The sequence below is a fragment of the Plectropomus leopardus genome, chromosome 9 (assembly GCF_026936395.1).
Source record: "Plectropomus leopardus strain MGB_pleo_1.0 chromosome 9, ASM2693639v1, whole genome shotgun sequence".
Taxonomy (NCBI): Eukaryota; Metazoa; Chordata; class Actinopteri; order Perciformes; family Serranidae; genus Plectropomus; species Plectropomus leopardus.
Genome location: NC_142184.1, coordinates 4872687 through 4897255, shown reverse-complemented (window position 1 = coordinate 4897255; position 24569 = coordinate 4872687). Strand labels below are relative to the sequence as shown.

Genomic DNA, 24569 nt, shown 5'->3' with positions numbered 1-24569 from the left:
TATTGGCTTGAAGAGCAGCTCATGCGCTTCAAATGATGAGTCAGTACCTGGGTCAAAGAAAACTATGGCTTTCAAGCATGCATATTCATTATCGTCTATCTGTAGCTCCTGGAAGGGATGCACCAGCTCATCCAGGATTCTCACTGCTACCCTGCCCACCTCCAACTCCGGGCAGTTTCTGGGAATGATGTGGTCATTTCCTGCAGGAGAATCACATTGTAGGATGAGATTTAAAGGAATACTTTACCCACAACATTTTTTATAACAATTACTTGTTGCTTGTTACCTTGAGTTTGTGAAGAAACAGTTGTTTTTCACACATGCCTCCACAGTGAGCGAAGAATCCAAAAAGGTGAAGATTCTTCATGATTTAAAGTAAATGGGGGCCGCATTTAATAACAGCAAAGTGATGTAAAAACATCTTTTTGCAAACTCTCACCTAACTGCTGCATAAGACTCATGTATCCGGTGGTATGCTCAACATTTTCATTTTTCTAAAACATTAAGATTAAATACTAGGAAAACTCTTATTTTATTTTACTTTCTTTAATTTAAGCTACTCAACGGGAAACTTTGTCATGTTATGTTAAAGTGGTGATGCATGTACGCTGTTGTTTTTTGTTTTTGTTTGTTGTTTTTTAGGATAGTTGTATTGTTTGTATTTAAGTGTCTGTTTTTTTTCCTAATATGATGTTTGAGTAATGCAAAAACTTAAATAAAGACAAAGATTTAAAACACGTGAGTATAAACAGTCTCGGGGAAGAGCAGGGGCCCATACATCCTGCTTATGTACAGGCCCCAGAATTTGGTGCTACGCCCCTGACCTCGTCTCTGCGACTGGAAAAATGAAACTTGGATTTTGCAGCACGAGTTGTGTGAGACTTTGTAAACGGATGTTTTGATGTAGTTTTGCTGTTGTTAAACGTGAATCCCCATGACTTCAATTCATGAAGAATATTTGCCTTTTTTTTTGATTCCCCGTTCATCTCGGAGGCATGCGAGAAAAACAAAGGTTTCTTCACAAATTCAGGTGAAGTATTCAGTTAAAACAGTAAATTTAGTCCAGAATAAGAAAATGCTTTTTGTAACTCAATGGGACAAAATGATAGCGGTTCACGTCAGTTTTACCTAATAAGAGGATGTCTTTGTAAAGCATGGACCTCTTTGCGGCACCGAGCAAGAGGTGTTCTCCGGCATGAGCCCTCAGCAACGCCACCTGAAATACAGTGAATCCATTGACTTATTAGTGTATATCTTCTATTTATATATATATATATATATATATATATATATATATATTTTTTTTTTTTTTTTTTAAATGTATTGGTAGCCAGAAGATTTACCAAAAAAAAAAAAAACAGGTAGAAAAACTTAACTTCAAGCCTTTTTTGAAGATAATGAATTACAACAAAATCAAATGCCTGAAGGTAAATAAAAGTACGAGCCAAAAGACTAGTTAGCAGGTAAACAAGCAAAAACACACAAGGCTAGACACATTTTTAAAAAGTATATTAATGTAATAAACAAATAAATTCATAAATAGTATTATTGTTGATAATAATAATAATAATAATAATAATGATAATGAGAAGAAGAAGAGGGGGAGAGAAAACATTATGGTTAAAGTCCATTAGATTTCCAATAAGACAGCCATCTCCATTATGAAAGGGATTTTTTAAATTTTATTTTTTAACTAGGAATCAGTAATGTACACATATCAAATACGAAAGTACAAATAGATTCCAGTGTTTATTTTCTTTTTTTGTTATTTTGTTTTGTTATTTCCCCTCTCAACCGTCCAGTAAAGAATAAATACATTAAAAATAACAATAATAAAATAAAGATTTTTTTTAAAAACGGGAGAAGAACACCACAGGAAACACAGTAAAGATGCTTACTCCAAGAAATTAGATCCAATAAGGATCAGATGAGGCCCAGAGAGGTAGAAGTATTTACATAGGGAAATGCGAAGGATCAAAATAAAATTCCCACTTTTATCAACTTGCTCCCAAATAAAGAGCAAAATAAATTCTTTACATTTTTTATGCATATGAATGAGGTATCCTTTTTATATCTCTTTCCAAAAAGTCTCTTATGAAGCTCACTGAGCGAAGTGAGTTTCCTGGAGGAAGACTCTCACTGATATAACATCAGCAAATGAGTTACAGAGGCCCGGTAATCATACTGTTAATGATTCAGCACTTTTTCTCGTGGAGGGATATGACTTTAAAACCAGCTCATCATATTCTAACTCAGGATTAAAATACATTAACCACTCTGGTTGAAGAGTTTGAGGTTTAGAGTTAAAAAGATCCTTATTTCCGTGATGCATTTCCTTTTTTTCCCCCTCTGTTATTGTTATTTATTGTGTGCTCCTGCAGCTCACACTATAGTTTGGGGCCGACTGGTTGATGAGTGACCAGAGTGTCTATACAACTATGTACACTGTGTCTGCGTGTGAGTCTCACCTGGTCGTCCAGGGGCAGGTCACAGAAGGCTGGGATGTACTTGGCCCACTCCACCAACACCAACAGCTGCTGCTTCATGGACTCGCACACGTCCGTGATGGCGGCGATCTTTTTGGTCCGTATGTCGCCGTTCAGGATGGGAGCAGGGGAGGTGATCTGGAAGTCACAAGAGTCGTTTTATGTGTTTGTTCCACAGTTAGATGTGATTTTGAGACATGATTTAGGAGGTCTTACCTGTCTTGACAGTACGTCTGCCTGGATGAGTGCATTGATGGATGGTAAACTGCTGTCTTCATAGCTGGATCTCCTGGTGCTGATTCTGTCTCTTTCGTTCTGCACGGCTGAAATGACAAAGATTTATAGCGTCATCACTTCTGCAGATACAGTCAGAGAAAAATGTGACACTGCATGCAGCAAAATAAATCGAAAACAAATAATGAAAAATGCAACTTTTCTCCAACTGTTTGTTGCACAAAGAACACAGAGTCATTTAAAAGAAAAAAATATCCTTCAAGGTTGTCGTGTTTATCAGTATATGGCTATTATTGCTTGGAAATGTTTGCTCAGCATAAGCTGGTTAGAGACTTCAGCGCGCCACTGAGTGAACATTAACAAACTCTCGCGGGTGTTGCGACACACTCAGACGTCAATTCAGCGGCTCACACTCTGGCAGTGATTTGCTGATTAATTTGGAGATTTTATTTTGTGTTTCACAGATTTAGATTATAAATTCAGTCTTAAAAACATAAACTGCCTTCTACCTTCTTTCTTCATGCCGGCTCTGAAGCATTTCTTCAGTCTGCAGTATCTGCATTGATTTCGCTTGTCTTTGTCCACAATGCATTGTCTGTTGAACCTGGAAAAAAATGAGCAGGTTAGGTTTGTTTGTGCTGTTGTAGTATTCAAAAAGAACCTTGACTGAATGAGGTTATTAGAGGTGCAATAACTGGTTGACCTCTTTATTGACAAAAAATTATTTGGCAACAGTTTTGAAAGTTGAAGAATCATTTCTGTAACTTATTAAAGCAAAAATAGCAAAATTTGCTGTTTCCTGTTTCTCCAGTGTGAGAATTTGATGCTTTTCTTCATAGTTAACCCTTTGAAACCTGGATTGAAATTTTTTTTTCATGCTGAGTTCAGATGCCTTTCACAAGTATTTAAATGTTTGAACCCTGAGCAAATTAGTTTGGTTTTTTTATTTCTTTCAAAAACTAGGGAAAGAAATGTCCCATAACTTGCAAGAAATTAGCAGATTTAGATTTTGGAGCGAACAAGTGGAAAATTTAACATCAAAATTCTGTTTTTAAAATTATGCACAACTATTTTCCCTAAGGCACTTTATTAAATTTCTTGTTTTTTATTTATTTATTTATTTATTTGTATTTCTTCTATTTTTTCTCTCATTTTTGATAATTTTCTTGTACTTTTTAAAAATTAATTTTGTGGTTTTTGTTACTGAAGTTGCTCTATGCCATCATTTCATGTTATTGAAAGAAATAAAGCCAGGTTTTAAAGGGTTAATGGAAGAAATTGGGATTTTGGACTGCTGGTCACACAACTTTTGACTTTTGAGGATGTCAACTTGACGTGTCAAATTTTTAAACAGATATATTTTCTAACATTTTATTGTCAAGACAAGTTGCAGCTCAAGAATTGATTGTGCTCATTTTTTGCAGCATTTATTGCCAGTTTACAGAGAAAAAACAATTTATGTTTTGCTTTTTTCCTCTTTCACTCACACAAACGCACAAACATTAGTTTGGAACTGGCCGGGCTTCTTGTGCAATGCTTAATTTCACTGTCACATATAAACGTCAGTCTCAGCTGTGTCCTCACCTGCACGAGTACATGTGGTTTTTGCGGACGCTGCGTCTGAAGAAGCCCTTGCAGCCGTCACAGCTGGACGCCCCGTAGTGTTTGCCAGTGGCTCTGTCTCCACATATGGCACACAGGCTGCCCGCCCCCAGGTGGCCGGCAGCGTTCATGTTGGCGCTCTCAGCCGGCGAAGAGTCTGAAAGGAGACAGAAAATGAACGTCTCTTTAAGCCAGCTCATCAGATTTCGACCTGAAACCAGAGGAAGAGTGCTTTTATGAAAGCTTAATTAGATGGCAGTCATCAAGCACCGAGACAGATTAAGATCAGAGGCTGTTTCTACTTGACAGATTGTCAAACTGGTTTGATTTCAGAAGGTGTGAACGGGCCCAGAGTGAGTGATCAACCGCATTGACGGCTGATCAAAAATCCACGAGAACCTGCGAGGATCTGTAAAGCTGCCTGAGTAGCTCACACAGAGTCAACAGAGCAGGATTGATGTCGGCTTGATTGCCTCTGAAAAGACAATCACTGGAGACAGTTTTCTTTTGAGTCACCAGACTGGGTCAATCAATCAAAGAGCACGTCAAGCTATAGATTAAAGCTGGCAGGTAAGATGACTCATGAGTCTGAGCAGAAACATGTAACCGGTGAAAAAGTTTCCTTTTTTTTGAGTCTCATTGGGAATTTTAGAATCAGGATCACAGCCGCAGGTCATGGGAGACTGCATGCACAAATAAGTTAGTGTCACTGTGAACCCTTTTTCTTCACTTTAGCCTCTGTGGGAACCGACCGTTTGTAACAGGAGATGCACGATCATGATACTCAAACTACTGCTTCGTCAGAGGACGAATATCAACTGTCGCCCCACAAGCTCAAACAGGTTAAGATCTCTTCGACCAAATGACCCGAGTGCGTTGAGGATGCAGCCGAGTCTCGTAAATCAAAGTCTCTTAATGTTTTACACCAAGAGGTGATAAAAGAAGACCACTGCTGCTCTGGATCGTCCCTCTGCTGGACAAATGACCCCTTTTTATCACCCCATGCCTCCTCTGCCCTCTCTCCTGACCAAAGTTTTAAATCAGTAAAAGTTTCAAAGTTCAACGCCACACTTGCATATATGTGACTCACCTGCGCCCAAGGGGAGCACTTGCATGTTTTCGAACTCCAGCGTGGTGTAGGCTGGGTCCAGAGCCTCGCTGTAGTCTGCCATGTCCATGTCTGCCAGCGCTTTGGACAAACAAATTCTCAACTACCTGACAGTGGGGCAGAAAGACTTGTCCAAGAAGTGCATCCCCCCCTTCCTCCCCCCTCCTCCTCCTCCTCCTCCTTTCCTTCTCACACCCCCTCACACCTCCACCAAACCCCCCCCTTAGCCAGACTCCGCCCAGTAACAAGGTAGCTCCCTGCTCAATGTGATGGGGACCTACTGGTGTCAGAGTGGAGCCCAGTGACTGACAGCAGGGCTCCTTCTCCTCCTTCCCCTCGTGCCGCTAACCAGAGGAGAGGTGGAGTGTCTCTCTGGTTGATGGTTAACTCGTCCCCTCAGTGGTGAAACACAGGGTTGTTTTTTTGTGTGTGTAAGAGATAGTACAACTTTGATATCTGCCATCTCTTCTTCTAGTCAGCACTGGATAAACAGTTCCTCAACGAGAGCAAAATCAGGCCAACTCTTTGCCAAATCACTGCCGCTTTAAACCAGATCGCTTTTTACAGCAGGCTCTTTCTGTAGCATGCTGTTATCACATGCACAAATTTACAGCGTCCACTTTAGACAGCCAAGAACACATGAAGGTGCAGCTTTGCTTTGTGCCTCTGCAGGGAAAAAGTGCTAAGCCTATTTTTTAAAGGAGCTGTATTTAAGAGTTTCTATATTTTGCTATATTTCACTTCTTATAAGACAATTAGGCCTCAGTCTTTCTATAAAGCAGCAAAACTGAAAGAGACACAAAATGTTGTTTTTTGTCTTTTATGGGGACACTCTGCAGGTGAAGCTCTCAGGGGCTTAAAACTGAACCTGAACTTCAATATCTACATGAAGAGTCTGTCTGAAAAGTTCTCCGTCACAGTAGATCCACACTGATGCTTCTTGTCACTCATAAACAACAAAATACTACAAAACAATCAGCAAAATATTACAATAAACCATCAAAAAAAGCCTGAGAAGAACATCTGATATACATAAAACAGAGCTATTCTGTCATCAAACTGATTTAAGTTGCTTTACTAATGTTACTGTACCTTAATGAGGTGCTACTGTAGTCTGAATACACACACACACACACACACACACACACACGTCTAACTTTACGCATGTTGCAGTTAAAAACTTCACTCGTATCAGGTGATACACATTGGCTTGTACATGGCTCAAGAGAGAAGTAGATCCAACCAGCTCTGAATGTTGACTCTGCACCAACACCTCTGACATTTAGAGCATACGGGGAGCAGCTTTGGTGATGCTAAAGGGAAAAAGCATCACAACAAACAAAGATTTGCTCATCTGACTGGCAGCATCTACACATATCTGACGCCTGCTGCAGCCAGGCCAGGTGATGAGACCACTCTGTGTCCTCAGTGTGGACACAAAGGCATTTCACTCCATATTATGTGCTGCATTTTTGCTGTATACCTGTTACAGGACATAGCACGCTGGAATAAGAGCCTCACTATTGCACTTTATAGCTGCTATAACATTAGCCCCTTTTACGCTGCCTGTTCAAGGCGGAAAAATTAGCTGTTATGCTGTCTCGCCTTCCTGTGTAAAGGTATGAATGAAGAATGGGGGGGTCATAGCTGGCAGAAGAGGTATAAACAGCGCCATATTAAGGCCTGCATTAAAGGGACAGCTGGCTGTTGGATGGGATGAGTGCGACGTTTTGACAGTGTGTTATGTGTGCGACCCACGGTGGGAGATTTAAAAAGCAGCTGATTGCCGTTAGCAGCTAACTCAAAGAAGAACTTCAACTGTAAATGTCGCAAATTTGCAAAAAACAGTGAGGTCCGGGAGCTCCCTATCCTCCGACAAGATCAGCTGTCATATAACAGGGATGGAAATCTTTGTTACTGCCACGCTATGCCATTGTTATTCTTTAAAAACACATATGTTATAAGTCACACTAGAGGCCGACATAATCGTGTTAAACATCATATCCTTCATGGCTTTTTTGCAAAGGTGGCATAAAGAAGGGATTTTGTGAAGCACAACCTCAGTGTAAAAAGGCCTAATACCTATTTTGAACAATTAAAGTCATGGAAATAGTTCAAGATATAAGAAATTCATGGAAATGTTTTGAAATTTCATTGATAAATATGTGTGGGAACCATAATAAGACATAAGAAATAAGGTAATCTAAAAGGGTCCATTCAACTTTGTAGATTATGTATATTATCAGTACTTCTTTATACTGTTGCAGTGTTGTAATGCAGGAGTAACCTTTTACTAAAGGAAACATTATGAATCTTCCACCTCAGGAAACCCACCAGTCAAATCATATCAGTCTGTCAGACCTGCTTCCATGTGTAATACGTCGTTAGTAAATCTGAGTTAATTCCATCATGATTAACAGGGAAACAACTCTTGCTAAAGCAAAGTGATGCCTTTACGTAAAAGACTTCATTGTTTGTGGAAATGCAAGGTGCACGTGAGGCTGATCCAAAAGCTCAACACTTGTTGGAAAGGCAGCTGCTCCTCTGAGACACACTGTCGTCAAAAATCAATACACAGATTTGGTTCTTTTGGGTCTGAAGCTTTTAATATTTATGAAATCAGGTAAGTCAACCTTGACTTAAAAACATTCTGAATGACTGAAGCTTAAATCTGTAAATGCCCTTCATACATTTTGAAACTATTTATAAACTCACTTCAGAATGATTTATAAAATGTGTAATCATAAATAATTGAATTTCATTACAGCTGTTAAACTGTAATATCAATCATTTACTAACTGTCAATGTGCCAATTATGATGCTTTACACGAAGAGCTATAACCGCTGACAAATTTTATTATTAAGTACTTGAAAATGAGCTTATATCTACTTACAACTACATTATAATGAGTTATAAACTATAAAGTGTTTTAATGATACGATACAAATGATACGATCTGATTTGATCTCATCTAATTTGCGATACAATACGATACAATACGATTCGGTGCGATACGATGCAACTTTTTTGTCATTTTTCACTGAAATCTATTTTGCGTCAGACAGATCCACTCAAAAAATTCAGACAAAAATTAGACATAAAATTACACAAGCAGCACATACCCATAAAAAAAAAACACCAAACAGTGATGACCATGAAACACATGCCATTGCATCCTCAGATTCAGATCTTAATTAGCAGCATTAGCATTGATCTGTAAACGAAATTTTCAGCATGTTGTGTTTGTATAATTCCTATAAAACTAAATAAGAGAAGTCAAGCCTATATGTTACTTTTCCATCTACAATAAACATTTGAAATGTCCAATCAGGAGTAAAATAAGTTACATTTTAAGTGAGAATAAAATGCTGAAATAATTTCTTGCATGTGAGATTGCTCAAAAAGCACACATGCTTTCAGTTTTTTGGGGTGGTTTTCTTTCACGTGTGACTTCTGAATCCTGAATTCGATTATTGCTAGAGAAAAATAAAATCAGTGCTTGCGCAAAGTGTCCACCTCATACATGTCACACGGCAAACAGTAGCCTTGTATTTGAAGAGAAAGTGCCAGTACATAGCAGCAGGTCAACGATCCCGAGTTCAGGCCGGACCGCAGTGAGCAGTAAACCCCCACGTAAGCTGAACTTGTTAACCATGCACTCAAATTATACTGAGGGCTCGTAAAATTAGTTTTCTTCCAGCAGACGAACACCATAACATTCCCGGCGGGGCCTCTTCTGTGCATGATGTGTTGAATGATTATATTGGCGAAAAACCCTCTTATAGTAATCCAATCAGAAATGGAAATGTGATTAAACTACAGAAACTATTCATTTAAATTCATTGATCTTCAACAGACTGATTAACTCAATGGAAACTACGCCCATGATCAAGACATGATTAGCGTTTTTGTTTTTTACATTACGGCTTTCTGCATCAGCTTTGTCGGAGCATGTTTTTTCGCTGGTGTGTACAGAGGTCGTCCATTACAACATTGCTTCACGTTCGATCGGTGCTTCTCCTCTGCAATGCCCATATTTGCTCAACAAGTGTGCTGATTATTTCAAAGCAGAGGACAGAGATGGGGGGGGGGATCAGTGGGGAGCTATGAATGAGTCAGTCAGAGCAAATCTTATCTCCCCCGTCATTAAAGTGCTTTTATCGCTGCTCCCCTCTTAAATTTCTGTGAACTCCTCAAGGAACAGTTGTATATGCAGGACTATAAAGTATAATCTGCACGGTTATGAACTGACAAACTGTTCTGATGTGTTAGATAGAGGGCAGGTTAGTCTGAAATCCTCCCGTAACTTATCTGCGTTTTGAGGTGGGGGCGTTTGTCTTAACATTCCCACAGTACGCAGGCTGGACCGACACGTGCAGGAGGCTTTAAAACACAAAGACCTCTGAACAGAATAAAGTCGTGGTGACAAATTCTGATGTAGTCACAATTTTCACAATAAAAACCAGAAACTGTAAAGGCAAAACTAAATGCTCCTGCTGTTACTGAAAACTGAACAAAATGTTTAATGCCGGGCTAAATAATTCTTAAATGAATAGTTTGATATTTTAGGAATACTCTTTTTTATGCAATATTTGATTTAGTTTTTAGATTAGACAGAAAATACCAGGTCCCTTGTTCCATAAGCTCTTATTTTATCAATGTTAAATGTATTGATAAAACTTTTATTTTTTTATTGCCGGAAAACTGTATCAAGAATGAGTCAATAGTTGGTTTCAGGGATATCAAGACATAAAAATGTCGAAACGGTGCTCCGTATTTAGCTCTAATTTGTTCAGCTGATAATAATTTTTCATCCTCAAACAGATCACGAACAATCTTGATACCGTGATCATACCAGCTATGAAATATGTTCGTATTTAGTCCGAAGGGGAAACACTTTATTCTGTATCAACAATCATCAGGCGAACTTCACAATCCTTTCCCAGGTTTTGATTGTGTTCTTCATTACTGGACTGTTTTTAACCTCAGGTTAGAATACTTTTATTCCCGTTCTTGCCGAGAGTTAGATGAGGAGATCCACTCTCATATCAGTGCGCTAAATATGAAGCTACCACCCACTGTGGAGACATTTCACTCAAAACCACAAATGTAGGAAAAGTCAGGGGATCCTCAAAGTGAGGGACCACAGATCCCCAAAAACTCTTGTGATATGTCAGGTCCCATGTTTCAACCTCCAGGGCTGAAAAATAAAGCCAATGATGAAGAACCATAAACTGCAGTTCCTCAAGTGGCCACATGAGGCTCCAGAAGCTAATCATTCGCAAACCCCAAAAAGCAGCGCCAAGCCTCCTGCAGACTGTGAGATTTTTGTAATCTTATAGGTTCAGTGCAGCTATACTGCGCCACATGGATCTTAATAAACTTCAAGTTTAACGCATGCAGACTTTGTGATGACATCACCTACTGAATCACAGGCCGCGACCTACATCCATCGATGTCAACACGTTAAAAACAAAACGTTGCAGTTATGTGTCTCAAAAAATCTGAAGAAGGAGAAGGATATGGATGCAGGCGTGGCGGGAAAAGTTGAGTTTGAAGAATTTATGAGCATCTACAAGTATTTAGCAGAGTCACACTGATCAGTGCGTCATTTCATGCTTTCACACGGTGAGACGGTCATCGCAAATTTCTGGCGCTGTCAGATTTTTATCCCAAAACCATGACAACAGCCATCCATGAACCTCTGTCACTGTGTGATGTAGGACCAACATGTTAGGGCCGTGACCAAAGATGTCGCCACGTTTCTTTTCTGATGGTCATCGTTTGTCTCGGACAGCCCAAAATGTATACCGGGCTTTACACAGTCCGGCTTTATCATGTCATGTGATGCCACGGGGCGCATCATGGCCTCGATTCTCTGACTGTACATATTACATCAGATATAAGACATGCAGAGGCGCCTCTTTAGTTACTTTTATGTCCTTAATGAAAACGTACAGCTTGATGATATTTACAGTAAACCCTATTTGAGTGTGTTTCCTCTATGAGAAATCTCTCTGTGCATAGCAGTGTGTGTGTGTGTGTGTGTGTGTGTGTGTGTGTGTGTGTGTGTGTGTGTGTGTGTGTATAGCTTGAACATTACTTCTTTTTAATTCTGGCATTTTTATACTTAATAAATACTGTATTTATTAAGTATAAAAATGTATTTATTAATTTGCACTGTCCCTTTTTTAATAAACTAAACCTAAACCTGTATTACATTATTACCATGTTGGGGTTGTCATGAGAACCTCTAAAAAGAGGTTTTCCCACCTTAATTGTTTATGGACTATATTTAACTATCTAGGACTAAATCAACGATAGTATACAGTTTATATGTTATGTTGTGTGTTTGTCTTTAGAGTAAAATCTAATCATATTTTCATTATTTTTGTTTTGTTTTAATGTTTTTCTGCACAAAACAAACAGGTGATAAGCAGTTATCCGAGCTGAAGCAGAACTTTAACACTTTGATATTGGCTACAGCTGATATTAACTTTGTCACATTAAGCTGTTAAATCCCTGTTAAATACGTTGGGAGGCTGCCATGTTGAAAAGCGATGGGACAGTGAGTGCTGTCTTATAATCAGTCACCCAAACTCCTGCCCCGGGGCTAAAAGTCAAAGGATCGCTGAGACCTGATGTAACACTTGTGTGATTCTCCCCTTTGAAACTTCAAACTCCAGTTTGTGAACAAAGTCCTGTCTATCTTCTGAATAGGAATCTCCGACCACTGACCAAACTCCATTTGCAACCACTGCCTATTTGTACCTTCTCCTCAATGACTACATTTCATTTCCCCAAGTCCGAACTCAAAGGCAGGCGGCAGGGAAGCAACATAGTAAAAAATCAAAATAACAGGAACCAGCGGCTGGGAGGAAAAGACGCTCACGGAGTTATTAAGATGTGGAATATAATCTGTCTGAGGACTTATTTTGTTTCTTTCCAAAGCGAGCTGCAGCACAGGGGAAATGTGTTTGTAAAGCAGCTTCCAGGAGCGTGTTGATGTTGATAAGAGTAAAACAGAAGGAGACAATGTGCTGGCTGCAGCAGATTTGAGGCTGCTGCTCTGCTCTCCTGCAGTAGATGGAGGAGATAGGTGAGTAGAGTGTCATGGCAAAGACCTTGTCAACAGATAACTATCTGCAAATAACAGCTTATGCAAGCGCCTGCTGCGTCTGACCGCGGGAATATCATATTTTCTACACACAGGAAAATATTCTCACTGACTTTAAATGCATGTTATGACCCGGACTGATTTTGTGTGAAGATCTAATAACTTTGTTTTTGAAGAATAATTTACTAATTCATCAGAGTTTTGAGTCCAACAAATGGTGTTTCACCTTTCTCCTGCTGTTATAGTGGAAACTACTCTTCTTAAGCTCAGCTGACTCACTTATTTTCCATTTTTCATGTCAAATAATATTACTATAACTCAAATGAATAATAACTCAGATGAAAATCTGCCCTCAGAGGCCTACAAACACTGTTAACATAAGCCATTCATCCCCTGTATTGATGCATGTTTTTTGGGGTTTTGTGTTAAAATGACAAATTTAATCATGGACATAATCTAGTTATTAAGACATCTTTGAAGAGGTCTCTTCATGTTAATTATAAAAATGTTTTGTTAAATGTTTTTGGTTTCTCCTCAGCCATACAACCTGACTTTTTTAGGGGATTTTGAACTTTTTATTGTGATTTTAATCATTAAAAGAGGTTGAATTCACATCTATTCTCCCAAAGAACAGAGGAGTTGTCATATCGTTCACACCCATAATGACTATTTGGTCTCAGGTAATGATAAACCACTAGAGCCTACTTAGATGTTCCATATCTCATATTACTGAGGGTGATAACAATTCAAGACACCGAAAGAATGAAATAGTTATGCATTTAAAAAAAGGATAATGTAATACTGTTTTTTTGTGTTTTTTAAATGATTTTTGAAAATCTGTGCTCTGTTTCTGTGTCTAAAATGTCCTCATATCAACAATTAAAGTGCAATTCAAGAACTAACTAACTTAAAATATTTCCTCATGCCAGATAACTATTGTCAAAGCTAAAATAACCCTTGTCTTTTTTAAGGTTTCAAGCTACAGGCGATATTCTCAATCTACGAAAACAAGCTTTATCTCGTGACTCATGCAGTCCGACTGAAAAACTCAAGTAGCCTCTGTGCCACCAAATAAGTAAACAATTGCATCAATAAACACGAAGAGCCATGCAAGACGTAAATCAATCACAGTGTGTGATGATAAGGCTCAGTAATCATTAACTCTGTTTTGCTGAGAATTCATTTTGACTGCTGGCCCAATCACCTCCGTCAGCAGCTCTGCTCCGAGCACTTTTTATCTCTCTGATTCTCTACGAGGTCCTTCAGTCAGCAGTAGATCAATAGACATTTAACCTCCTCAGCTTCAATAACAAGGCACTAAATGTTTGGGAGCGTTCCTGTCAGCGCTTGGCCTGAGTCCGAGAGGACTTCATCCAAAACTTTCTATAATCTGATTAATACTGTCGAAAATATTTCAAACTATTGTTGTTTTTTTTTGCTTGATCAGCACTTTATAATTAACTGCATCAGTAACACTGAGACCTCTTCAGATTTCGGTTGGACAGTTAAAAAACAGCCCATTTTTCCTCAGTGGTGGTTTGCTCCTCTCTGTTTACCTGCAGAGGTCACATGCTGCTCTTTTCTGCTCTTTTTTTGTTTGATCAAACGCACTCTGTTATCTGATTGCATGCTCATTTTTGATTTCAATGTCATAACTGAATCTTTTTTCTTAAACAGCATTGCCACAGACCTATCAGCAATGATAAAAGAAGTTTCCAAAGCCCTTTTTATTAAGTAAAGGAAGAAAAAACTGCTTCACACAGGTAAAGGTCCTTCAGTATTTTTTTCCTGAGTCAAAGTACAAAATGTCAGAAAAATGTGGGTGCACATTTAGTTGCAGACTTCTGCAGCCGTGTACTCAGATCATTTACTTACGTAGAAGTAGCTATAATATAGGCTATATCATATTTTATGAGTTAACATTAAAATAACATGTAAGGAGAATTTTAATGTTAGTGGTCAAGGTGCAGCTCATTTAACTACATTATAAGCAATCAGTAGTTTATAAGATCATCACAGGTTTTGCATGTAAATGGTCAAAGCCATCACTTGTGACACTTGTGACAAATGTACTAAAGTGAAAAGTACAATATTTTCAACCATAAAATTACCCCATAGACAAAACATATACAAAGAGCCATTACACAATCAAAAAGTCACAAAATGTGCCACAAAAAAGACACAAAATTACCCCAAAGACACATAAAATTACAAAAATACTTTCAAAAATACCTCAAAGATGCACAAAACAACTACAAAGAGCCACAAAACAACCAAATAATACACAAATTTAACTCAAAGACACAAAAATAATCATAAGGACACAAAATTAACAATGAAGGGACAAAAAAGTGAAAAGACACTCAAAACAACCACAGACTCAAAATGACTACAAGCAACAAAAAATTACCCCAAAGCTAAAGAAAACAATCCTAAAGACAAAGAAAATTACTATAAACAGACACAAAACCTCGAAAATAGGCCAAATAACATAAAGTGCACACGTCTTGATCCTTTGCGGTCAGAGGGCCTTTTGCGTATCTGTGTCTAGGCCCCAAAATGTTGTGCAGTAAAAGCATCAAGAAGCATAACATGATTAATAAATGTACTTTGTTCCTTTCCACCACTGAGGAAAGTACCTCAAAACTGTACTTGAGTCTGGAATATTTGAGTAAGCAGACTGAGAAAGTTTCAGTGCAGGAAAGCAGCATTTAATCACTGCTTACTGCTGCCATCATGTGGACTCACAGCAAACAAAGCACACACTCACGTCACTGTCCTGCTCACCAGCGACAGTTTCATCCACACACTGCTGAATCCAAGATATTCATCACATGTAATCAAATCGTTTGGTTGGTCATCACATTTCTACTTTAACCCTTTAAAATCTTGATCGCATCACTTTTCTCGAACTGCATTTTAGACGCCTTTCACGTCTTTACGCCTTTGAACTTTGAGCAAATTGGTTTGATTTCTTTGAAAAACGGGGAAAAAATGCAATGAGCAACTTGGCAGCAAATGTCCCGCAAATTGCAAGAAATTTGTAGATTTAGAAAACTTTTTTTTTTTAAAAAAAAGCTAAGGACAAATTTTTGGAGAACTTTATTTACAGTTATCATAATAATGCATTAAAAAATGTTTTTATATTTTATTTATTTATTTTCATTATTTTTTTAGGCTGTTTTGAAGGCAATTTCCTTTTTTTGGAAACGTTCCTGTTTTTGTTTTTTTTTAACTCATTTTAGGGTATTTTTCTGGGTCATTTCTTCTTAGGTTGCTCATTGCCTTCTTCCCATGTTTTTGAAAAATAAAAATCAAGTCAGTTTATCCAGGTTTCAAAGGGTTAAATGTGTATTTTCCTCAAAGAAGCAGCTTTTGAAAACAGCACAACATTTAAACTTTTCCTCCTTCAAAACACACCAACAACACATTTCCTTTTAAAGATTCAAAGAGCAGAAAACAAACAACACTGAAATTCACGTCCACACCAGCACTCCGTCAGGTCCGTCGGCTCTCAGCAGCTTTACTGCCCACAGCTCCACGAGTGCAACGCACAAACAACAGCTCGGAATAATCTACACACTGATTTCTGGGAGCCCTCCCCGTTGCCGTTACCTGTACCTGGGTCGGTGAAGTGCAGCGTCCCATCCTGGCCATACATCCCTCTGAAGGCCGAGCCCTGACAGTGAGCCGGCCAGCTGAGCGAAGGCCCATGAGCCCCAGCGGCTCTCTCGGGCCCGGCCAGGCTGAGGCAGGCTGGGAGGAGAAGCAGGGCCACTGTGACCGGATAGTGCTGTTTGCCGGGGCCACCGGGCCGGCTGTAAGGGCCCACAGCGCCCAGGGATAATCCCCCTAATGCCTGTCACAATGAGATTTGATTGGAGACTTGAACACCCGGATTACAGCACGGATTCAGTTTCACTTCATTAGCTGAGTGTTCACCAGGACACTGAACTGTAACTTTTCTATGACACAAGCTTTATGCTTCATACACGGCTGCAGGTATTCATATCCTTAATGTTATTTTATAACACATTATGCCAGAGATGCAGCTCATGTTACTGTCTGATCACATGGTCACACCGTCACTAACCGGCTGAGGAGAAAATCAAAGCACCTCAATACTCACAGAGTATTTATCAAAGCAGAGCCTGCAGCACAGTGGTTCACATTAACCCTTTGAAACCTGGAGTGATACCACCTTTCTCACCTTTCACAAGTATTTTTTAAAATATTTTTTACAATTTATGGAGATTCTTCAATTTATCAGACAAGATAAACGGCTCATTCTACGGTAACGAAAACACAACTATTACTTAATGCACTAAAAAAACCCATACTAGCAAAATATTATATTCCACCTCTGCCAATAGATCCCCCTAAATCCTACACGCTGGATGTTCAATCCAAGAACAATTTATAACTGATGCATCATCAAAAGTCATATTTTGACTCGATTTGATTAAATTTAATGCGGGCCCAGAAGTTAAGGATTTTTTGAAAGTGGGTAGAAATATATATTTACAATATGCATGAGTGTTATTGTGGTCTATGGTGACCAGCATCGACTGTGTGAAAACAAACTAGAGAATGAAACTAGAGATGCAAGTAAATGACTGAATGATAAACACTGAGATTTAAACATCTTAATACAGGTGCATGTCCTGTGCAGGTTACTTGTGCACCCACGTCCTTTGCACTGTATGAGAGGAAGTGCACAACGCGTGTGATTGCATGTTAGTGAGGGCCCTCAATGTATTTGTGCCAATGGCACAACAGATATTAAAAATTGTGGACAGGGGGACAAGAGTTTCCAAATTGGGTCTTTCATTCACACCCACTCCAGCACCACCAGTGCAGCACAGACCTCTGCGGTAAAACCGTTTATCAGAGGTCAGCAGGTACACACACTTTAAATCAGTTTTGAAGTACAACTAAGTGCATTTCATCAATTATTGTACTTAATTACAGTTTTGAGGTGTTTGCTGTTTACTTTTCACCTGTATTTCAATATTTCCACTGCAGGTATCTAACATCTATCGTTATCTCAAAATTCAAATTTTTACACAGTACATATTAACTCTGAAAATATTATGCATTAAAGACTTCCCAGTATAAAAACTTTAGGCGACGGGCCCCAGTGCACGCTGTTGTGACCGGCCCTGTTGCACACTAGCTGCCCAATGTTGTTTCATTTTGTCACAAGATGAAACAGAAACTTGACATTGCAGTTTCAAAAAAAGTTATTTGTTTTAACTTAACAGAGCTAGTGCTCGGGCTGCCTTACAGTTTTAAGTTGACTGAATGTGACAAGTTCAGTTGAATCATTTTGTACTTAAATCAAGTGAAACATATATATATAATTATTCTACAATGTGGTATTACTTTACTTTCTTTTAAATACTGGTACTCAATACTGTATAAACTTTGCAGCGTTGTGGCTCTTTGACAACGTGTTTTGTTTAGTCATTTTTGGACAGTTAACTTTGTCTCTTTGTGTATATTAAAGAGCCGGGCCTCTCTGCGCCCCTCCGTCAACTCATTCAGCTCTGAAGGCAAACAGATTTCTGCTGAGGAGCTGTTGAACGGCTGCTGTCATGTTTACATTCACCCAGTGATTCTGCCAACAGCAGAGCTCGGGAGTTTGTCCAGGTTGTGACCGTTGGGCAATTAATCACACGTCTGACACAAGTTATGTGTGTCGGAGGAGAGATATTGAAAGTTATTTTGCTATGAGGAAGGTTTGTCAGCTCAGTTAAGTCTAACAAGGCTATTTCGGATCCAGACATTCGTACGCATTCATGTATTTAAACAGGCTGTAATCCGCTGGTGAATAAATAAATAATACATTTCAGGATATGTGACATATATAGTGTTTAATGTGTAATGTTTGCTTGAGTCATAATGTCAGCAGAGTTTTGAAGCAAGTGTTTTGCAGTTTGTTTGGACAAAGAGGCATAGTATAAACCGATCTGGGCTAAAAAGAGGCTTAGAGCGCGCAGCTGCCAAAGAATGCATTTGTAACATAAATGTCCTGGTTTTGGGAGATTTGTTGAGCATATACTGGATAAACAAATCCTTTCAGAAAAGGTCGTTATTGTGTTCGAAAACAGTGCAACCCAGGTGAGGAAAATTTTCCGGACATGGATGAAAGAGGACGCCGACCAATGTAATTGTCACTGTTTTTAAAAATCAAAGGCATAAAATACAAACATACAATCAATTCTCTTCCCTGGACTCCTTTTTATAGAATTTAATTTAAAGTATAAAGCCGATAAAGACCAAAACCAACATGTTAGTCCATCTGTCCCTGTCTGTGGCCCATTAGTTCCCACAAAAGATGTAAAAACAAGTGACTATATAGTTTCATGTTTGGAAAAAGGCTGATTATTTCCTAAATCTGCTGGGCATTGTAGTTTTTTGCAAATATTCAACAAAGTGGAGTAAACACAGTGTTTGTAAGGGACTACTTTCAGCAGTGGATTAATACACAATCGACACCCTTCATCATTATAATGTAACAACATATCACACAGTGCAACAATTGTCGCTCTTTAAAGTGTTTTCAATAGTTTTTGGACAAAATGGAGGTCCCCAATTTCATTAACCCTTTGAAACCTGAGAAACTGGTTTGTTTTATTTCAAAAACATGGAGAAATGGCAACCAGCAACTTAACACATGGCCCAAGAAATAGCAAGAAATTATAAAAAAAAAAAAAAAAAAGAAAATGACACCAACAAAATGCAGAAAATTAAAAATATGTGTATTTTATTCTGTAACATATCTTACAATTATAATTACAACAGTTATGATCTGGATTTTTTTTATTTTTGGAGTTTTTTATACTTTTTTAATAAATCTCTCCTTTTTTTAAAGTTAATTTTTAGATCATTCTGTTCGTCACCTTTATAAATTTCTTGCTATTTGTGCCTTTTTTCCTCTCATTGTTCGGAAAAAAATCAAAATTGCTGATGTTTCAAAGGGTTAAAATAATAATAATAAGTAAAAATATATATCAGGCTTAAGATACAAACACAGTTCTTGAAAGGAGGATCGATTCATCGGTTTTAGTCTTTTCAGGGGATATGATGTCAGTAAGAAAAGAAAATACATCACCAGACATGCCCTCAAAAGGATGATATTAGTGTTAATTATTATGCTTGCTTGCCCTTTTCACATTATTAAATCATGTCTCGGATAGTAAAATCAGCGATAAATATTTAGCAGCTGACATATTTGACTTAGGAGGAGTAACGCCGAAATCATCAGGTCTTCGTGTGGTGCCTCATTTCTTGTTGACAGACAAATTGTCGTGTTGGAGGAAACTATTTTTACCAGTGTGTCATTTTGTTGTGTGTGAATGTTATTCCTGACATTCTGGTGCTTAAACATGAAAGCTTTAAAGTGCAGAATAAAAATAAATCAAGTTTTTCTATGTACTTTTATGTATGCATTTGCTGTGTCGTTATTCAGTGAAAAACATGGAAAATAATGTTAAATTACAGTTATTAAGCATTTTGTCTTTAACTGTAAGTATAATGTTATATTTTGCTAGACATCATGCTATTTTTTAAAAATGTTTTTAAATTGACGGTAGAGCGGAGGTTGACAGGGTTACCATAGTAACACCTTTACCATCCGCAAGAAGGCTTTCACGAGGTGACGCGATGATTACAGCTCAGAGCTTCCAAAAAAGATACTGTTTATTCACACAAAAGTATGTTGAACGATGAAGTATTGGGTACGTTGTGCATAGTGGGCTATATTATTTTGGATCAAAGCAGCATTCAGCATCAAAATCACAATAAATTAAAATTATTGTCACACAGGTTTGCACACAAGGAATTCAAAGCCACTGTGAAGGAAAAAAAACAGCGTCATAAACTGGCTGAAGGGAAAACAAAGCACCAGAGCCACTCTCTGTGCCGTCAGCGGGAGTGATAGTAATAGGTTGATGAAGTAGAGTGCTCAGAAACAAGGAGGAGCAGGTGTGCGATAAACCTATTAGTTGGATAACCAGAAAAGGAAACCCATCACTGTCAGCACTTCCAGAAAAACATGAATCACATAGCAACATCTGTTCAGAGACACAACTCTGCAGCCTCATTAATCATTATTTTCATGACTTTTTTTTTCTTATTTGATCATATCTTGGTGAAATTTGCATCCCCACATCCCACTGTGACATGCAAATCATTCAATGAATAACCACAGGAGTGAAAATAAAACCCCCATCAACTGCTGTTTTAGAAAGTGAGAGGTGGTATTGTGCAATAAGGCCATAAAAACAGACACCACATAGGGTTAATGTGAGAAAAAGGCAGGGATATTGTCATCACTATTGATTCAGATGTAACTTTTCATATCAAGTCAAAAACGAGGTCAGCCCATCATCACTTTAAAAATACAGCAAGACTTTTAGGATACATGTCCAAACATGTTCTACACAGTCTAATACGTGCCTTTATATCAAGGTTAAGCTATTAATGCTCTATTGCAGCGTCAGCTCATTCAGAGTGCCACTGCTAGAGTTCGCACACAGACTAACACGCTTTTTCTGTGAAGATTTGCGCATGTATGCAGGTTTTTTAAATGCAGGAAATCAAGTTCAAAGTAGGTACAAGATTCTGTTCCTATTGACAGAAGACAAGATCAGCATACTTTGTTTTTTCTTTCTTTCTGGATGTCACGTATGAGCCGCAAAATTGGTTAGCAAACAACAGAAAGCAGCATGGAGGCCAGTGAAAATGATCTGGTGATTACGTATTTTGTATATTTCTATTCTGAACAAATTTTACACAATATTTGATTATTTTTTCGAAACCTGTCATTGCATCACGCCAGCAAAGGGGCCAAAATTATCTTTCATTGAAGCCAATTTTTAGAGAGGCCAAACAATAGAATTACAACTGCCAACTCTGTCACGTGATGGCAATTATCCCCAAAATACTTATTTCCCAAAGACTTACATTGCAAAAGAGATGTCTGTCAAGCGTCACAACTCTGCAAAATGACTTGTTTTGCTATCAAGATTTGATTTGTTTTCGGTTTGATAACATTTCAAGGAAGGAGATGCTAGATGAAATATTTTTTCCCACTGAAGTTAGCAGAGCGCTAAACCAGAAGCAGCTGGTTTGACCAGCAGATGTCTCTGAGCCAGGCCTCCAGGAAAAGCCGCTCAGCCTTGCAGCCAATATTTCCCGGTCATCATTCACGGAGATGTCTGTGAAACTGCTGACAGAACACTTCAAACTGCGACTATGAATATTTCTATAATAAGAGCGATATAAAATCTGTGACGTCATCACAGTGTAAAGTCTACGAACTGAGCGGGAGCTTTTGGACAGCGCCAGAGGGAGAAATACATATTCAGTGGGCCGCAAACTATGGAAATAAACGTGGGAGCTAGACTACTTTTTTGGTGTATGAGCCAGGCGAGCATCTCCATTACTCCATATGGGGGTCTGGTATCTGGGTATTATTAAAGTCCATGCTATTGGCCCAATTATAAGACGCAGTGCTGATTATCTGGGTAATTATTACATTGCAAGTGGTCAATGCTGTATCCAGTTCTCTTTATACATCCATGGTCCATTTGGTTTTCATGTTTCCATCACTGCCGATTGAAGCCAATCAAAGCTGGAGCCGATAAATACCCGTCATTTAACCTGGTAGTGAAAGCTAACTGTTGCCTTTCACATTAAATACAAAAGTCAGATTTTAGTGGGTGTTTTGGGGTTTTTTGTCCAATTTACACCAATTATCATGGCATATCACAACTAAAAGTTGTCCCTGCTGGTTGTCTATAATTCACTCTTACCTGTCTTGCCTGTGTCTTTCTTTTTAAAACTTTATTTTGTAAAGCACGTTGAGTTGCCTCTGTGTATAACCTTGCATTGTGAAGAAAGATGTGAGTGATGGGGATTTCTGTGATCTTAAAGAATTCACTGTGTTTGTGTTTTTGCAGCATCGTACACAGGAGCTTCATCAAAGCTTAATATTTCAGGCTTTCCACAGTTACAAAGACAATGTTTTCAGCACCTCAGGTCCAGAATAAAAATACGTCTGACTTCATGCAACACTGCAGAATCTCAAAGCTCCGTCTTGCATCAGCAACAACATCAAATCATCCTGTAAATCCCCCCAGACATGATGCGCTCCAAACGCTCTGACATCTCAAAAAAACTCATCATCACCATCAGGCCCGGCTCCCATGGCCTATATTAACAACCTCCATATCTCTGACACACCTCCTGGATTACAGCCGTGTGAAAAAGGCATACACAAATGGCGATGATATTTCCAGACCCGAGTGATCCAGCAGAGGCAAACACACGCAAGCCAACGAAAAAGACAGAAAAAGCAAACAGCTGCCAGCTTTTTTTTTCCCCTCACTGAAACCACCGAGTTCATAAAAACAAAAAAAGTGTGTACTCACCAAATGGAAGTTCCATACTTGAACTGACTTGTGTGTTTACATTGACCATGTCGTCGTCTGCGTCCTCTCAAACATGTGCTTTAAATCCACTATTTCCTGCCTCACTGGAAGGTGTAAAATGTGGAAGTTTGGCGCAGGTTGCCAGAGTGTGAGAAGGGTGTTGTTGGTGCAAGGTAAGGCCGGCGTTGCTGCTGTTATCTTATTGATTTTCCTAATCTGGGCAAATGTGGGTGGGGAGGTTAAACAGTAACCAGGCTCGTATGGACACCAATCTATATAGCAGCTGTAACTAAGGCAACATGATGATAGAAACTCAAATAGACATTAAGTTATTATGTGCTTTTCCCTCTTTCTCATCACCAAACAGACGTTTCTGCAGATACAGACCGGGAATTGAATGAGAAACTGAGTTTATACAAAAAGGAGAGAGAAAGCTGAAGGGTGAGGAGCGACATAAAAGACGGAGAGGAGTGGAGAATGTACTGAGGGTGGCAGCGAGCAAACCGTGTATGATGGTGGCGTCACCAGTTTTGTTTTGACTGAGGGGGAAAATGTCACTGTCAGATATAGAAATGGGCCTGAATCGACTGTGGACGGCAGCACGCCCACTGAAAGCTAAATTTAAAATGTTTTTTCCACAGCATCTCAGCTGAAAGGGAAATTTCACACCAGTTTCACTTCATAAAGGCCATTTTGCTCCAAGCACCGCTGTCTGATACAAGCAAGTTTATATTTTTTCTGAGGTTGTTCTCAACCTCCTTGGACAACCTCATCAAAATTAGGAAATATTCAGAGTTTATCTCATACTGAAACATGTTTTTCAAGATCCAGATCGAGATAAACTTTAATGTCTCCGAAAGGAAATTTGTCTTGGGCTACAGAACAATACAAAGTTGCAATCATAGCAATACTTTAGAGACAATCCATAACAACAAAACACAAAATACAGACTACACTGGTTACCCAGAATAAGTGTTACCTAGAAATAAGTCAGGAAAGTTTGCACCTGCCCTACAATACTGCATACATATACATATATACATATATACATATATATATATGTATATATATATACATATATACATATATATAGCCACACTTATTTATCACAGATGCATCATGTAATTATTAATATACATAATTTTTGTGCCTAAAATCATGACACACTCACACCTGTGCTGTGCATGTTATGTGTGTTTGTGCTCCTCAGAGGATACTTCACTTTGATATATTGTTTATTTCTATTTTGCTTCCTCATTAGAGGCTGAAGGGCCTCAGCTGTGCTGGGTCACGTGTGTATCTATTTATATTAAAGAAAAAAAATACTGGCTCGAAAGGTCACTTGTTTTGCAGTATAAAATCTTTCAATGGGAGCTTCCTGGTGTGCAGATTACAGCGGTATCAATCCTCTCATTTGATTCTCAGCAAAAATATTCCCCTTTAAGTGTCTGTGGAGTGATGATGAAAACTCAAAGATTACTAGTGATTTTATACAGTGTTAAAATGCAAAAGAGATAACAAGAAAATGAGAGTAGGACAATATTTTCTCACACAGAGAATAAACTCCACTCCATTTTTTTTT

The 24569-nt window shown here is 38.5% G+C and overlaps 1 protein-coding gene and 1 long non-coding RNA gene across 3 annotated transcripts in view; one reads left to right on the top strand and one right to left on the bottom strand.

The window, feature by feature from the left end:
• Positions 1-23092, bottom strand: part of hnf4a (hepatocyte nuclear factor 4, alpha) — a 27380-nt gene extending 4288 nt beyond the window's left edge. Inside the window, exons 1-7 of one of the 2 annotated variants that reach the window (XM_088081753.1) lie at positions 22988-23092; positions 4305-4479; positions 3230-3324; positions 2703-2809; positions 2469-2624; positions 1129-1216; positions 48-200 (exon numbers count right to left, since the gene is read on the bottom strand). In XM_088081753.1, coding sequence (XP_087937879.1) covers positions 48-200; positions 1129-1216; positions 2469-2624; positions 2703-2809; positions 3230-3324; positions 4305-4479; positions 22988-23036 — 823 coding nt within the window. In that variant the 5' untranslated portion in view covers positions 23037-23092. Of the gene's footprint in view, positions 1-47; positions 201-1128; positions 1217-2468; positions 2625-2702; positions 2810-3229; positions 3325-4304; positions 4480-5412; positions 5574-22987 lie in introns of those variants that run through there. The other variant, XM_042491349.2, reaches the window with a different exon arrangement.
• On the top strand, positions 11794-24569 carry LOC148188656 (uncharacterized). Its single transcript, XR_015777384.1, has 2 exons — positions 11794-14311; positions 22517-24569. It is a non-coding gene; the product is annotated as an uncharacterized LOC148188656 (long non-coding RNA).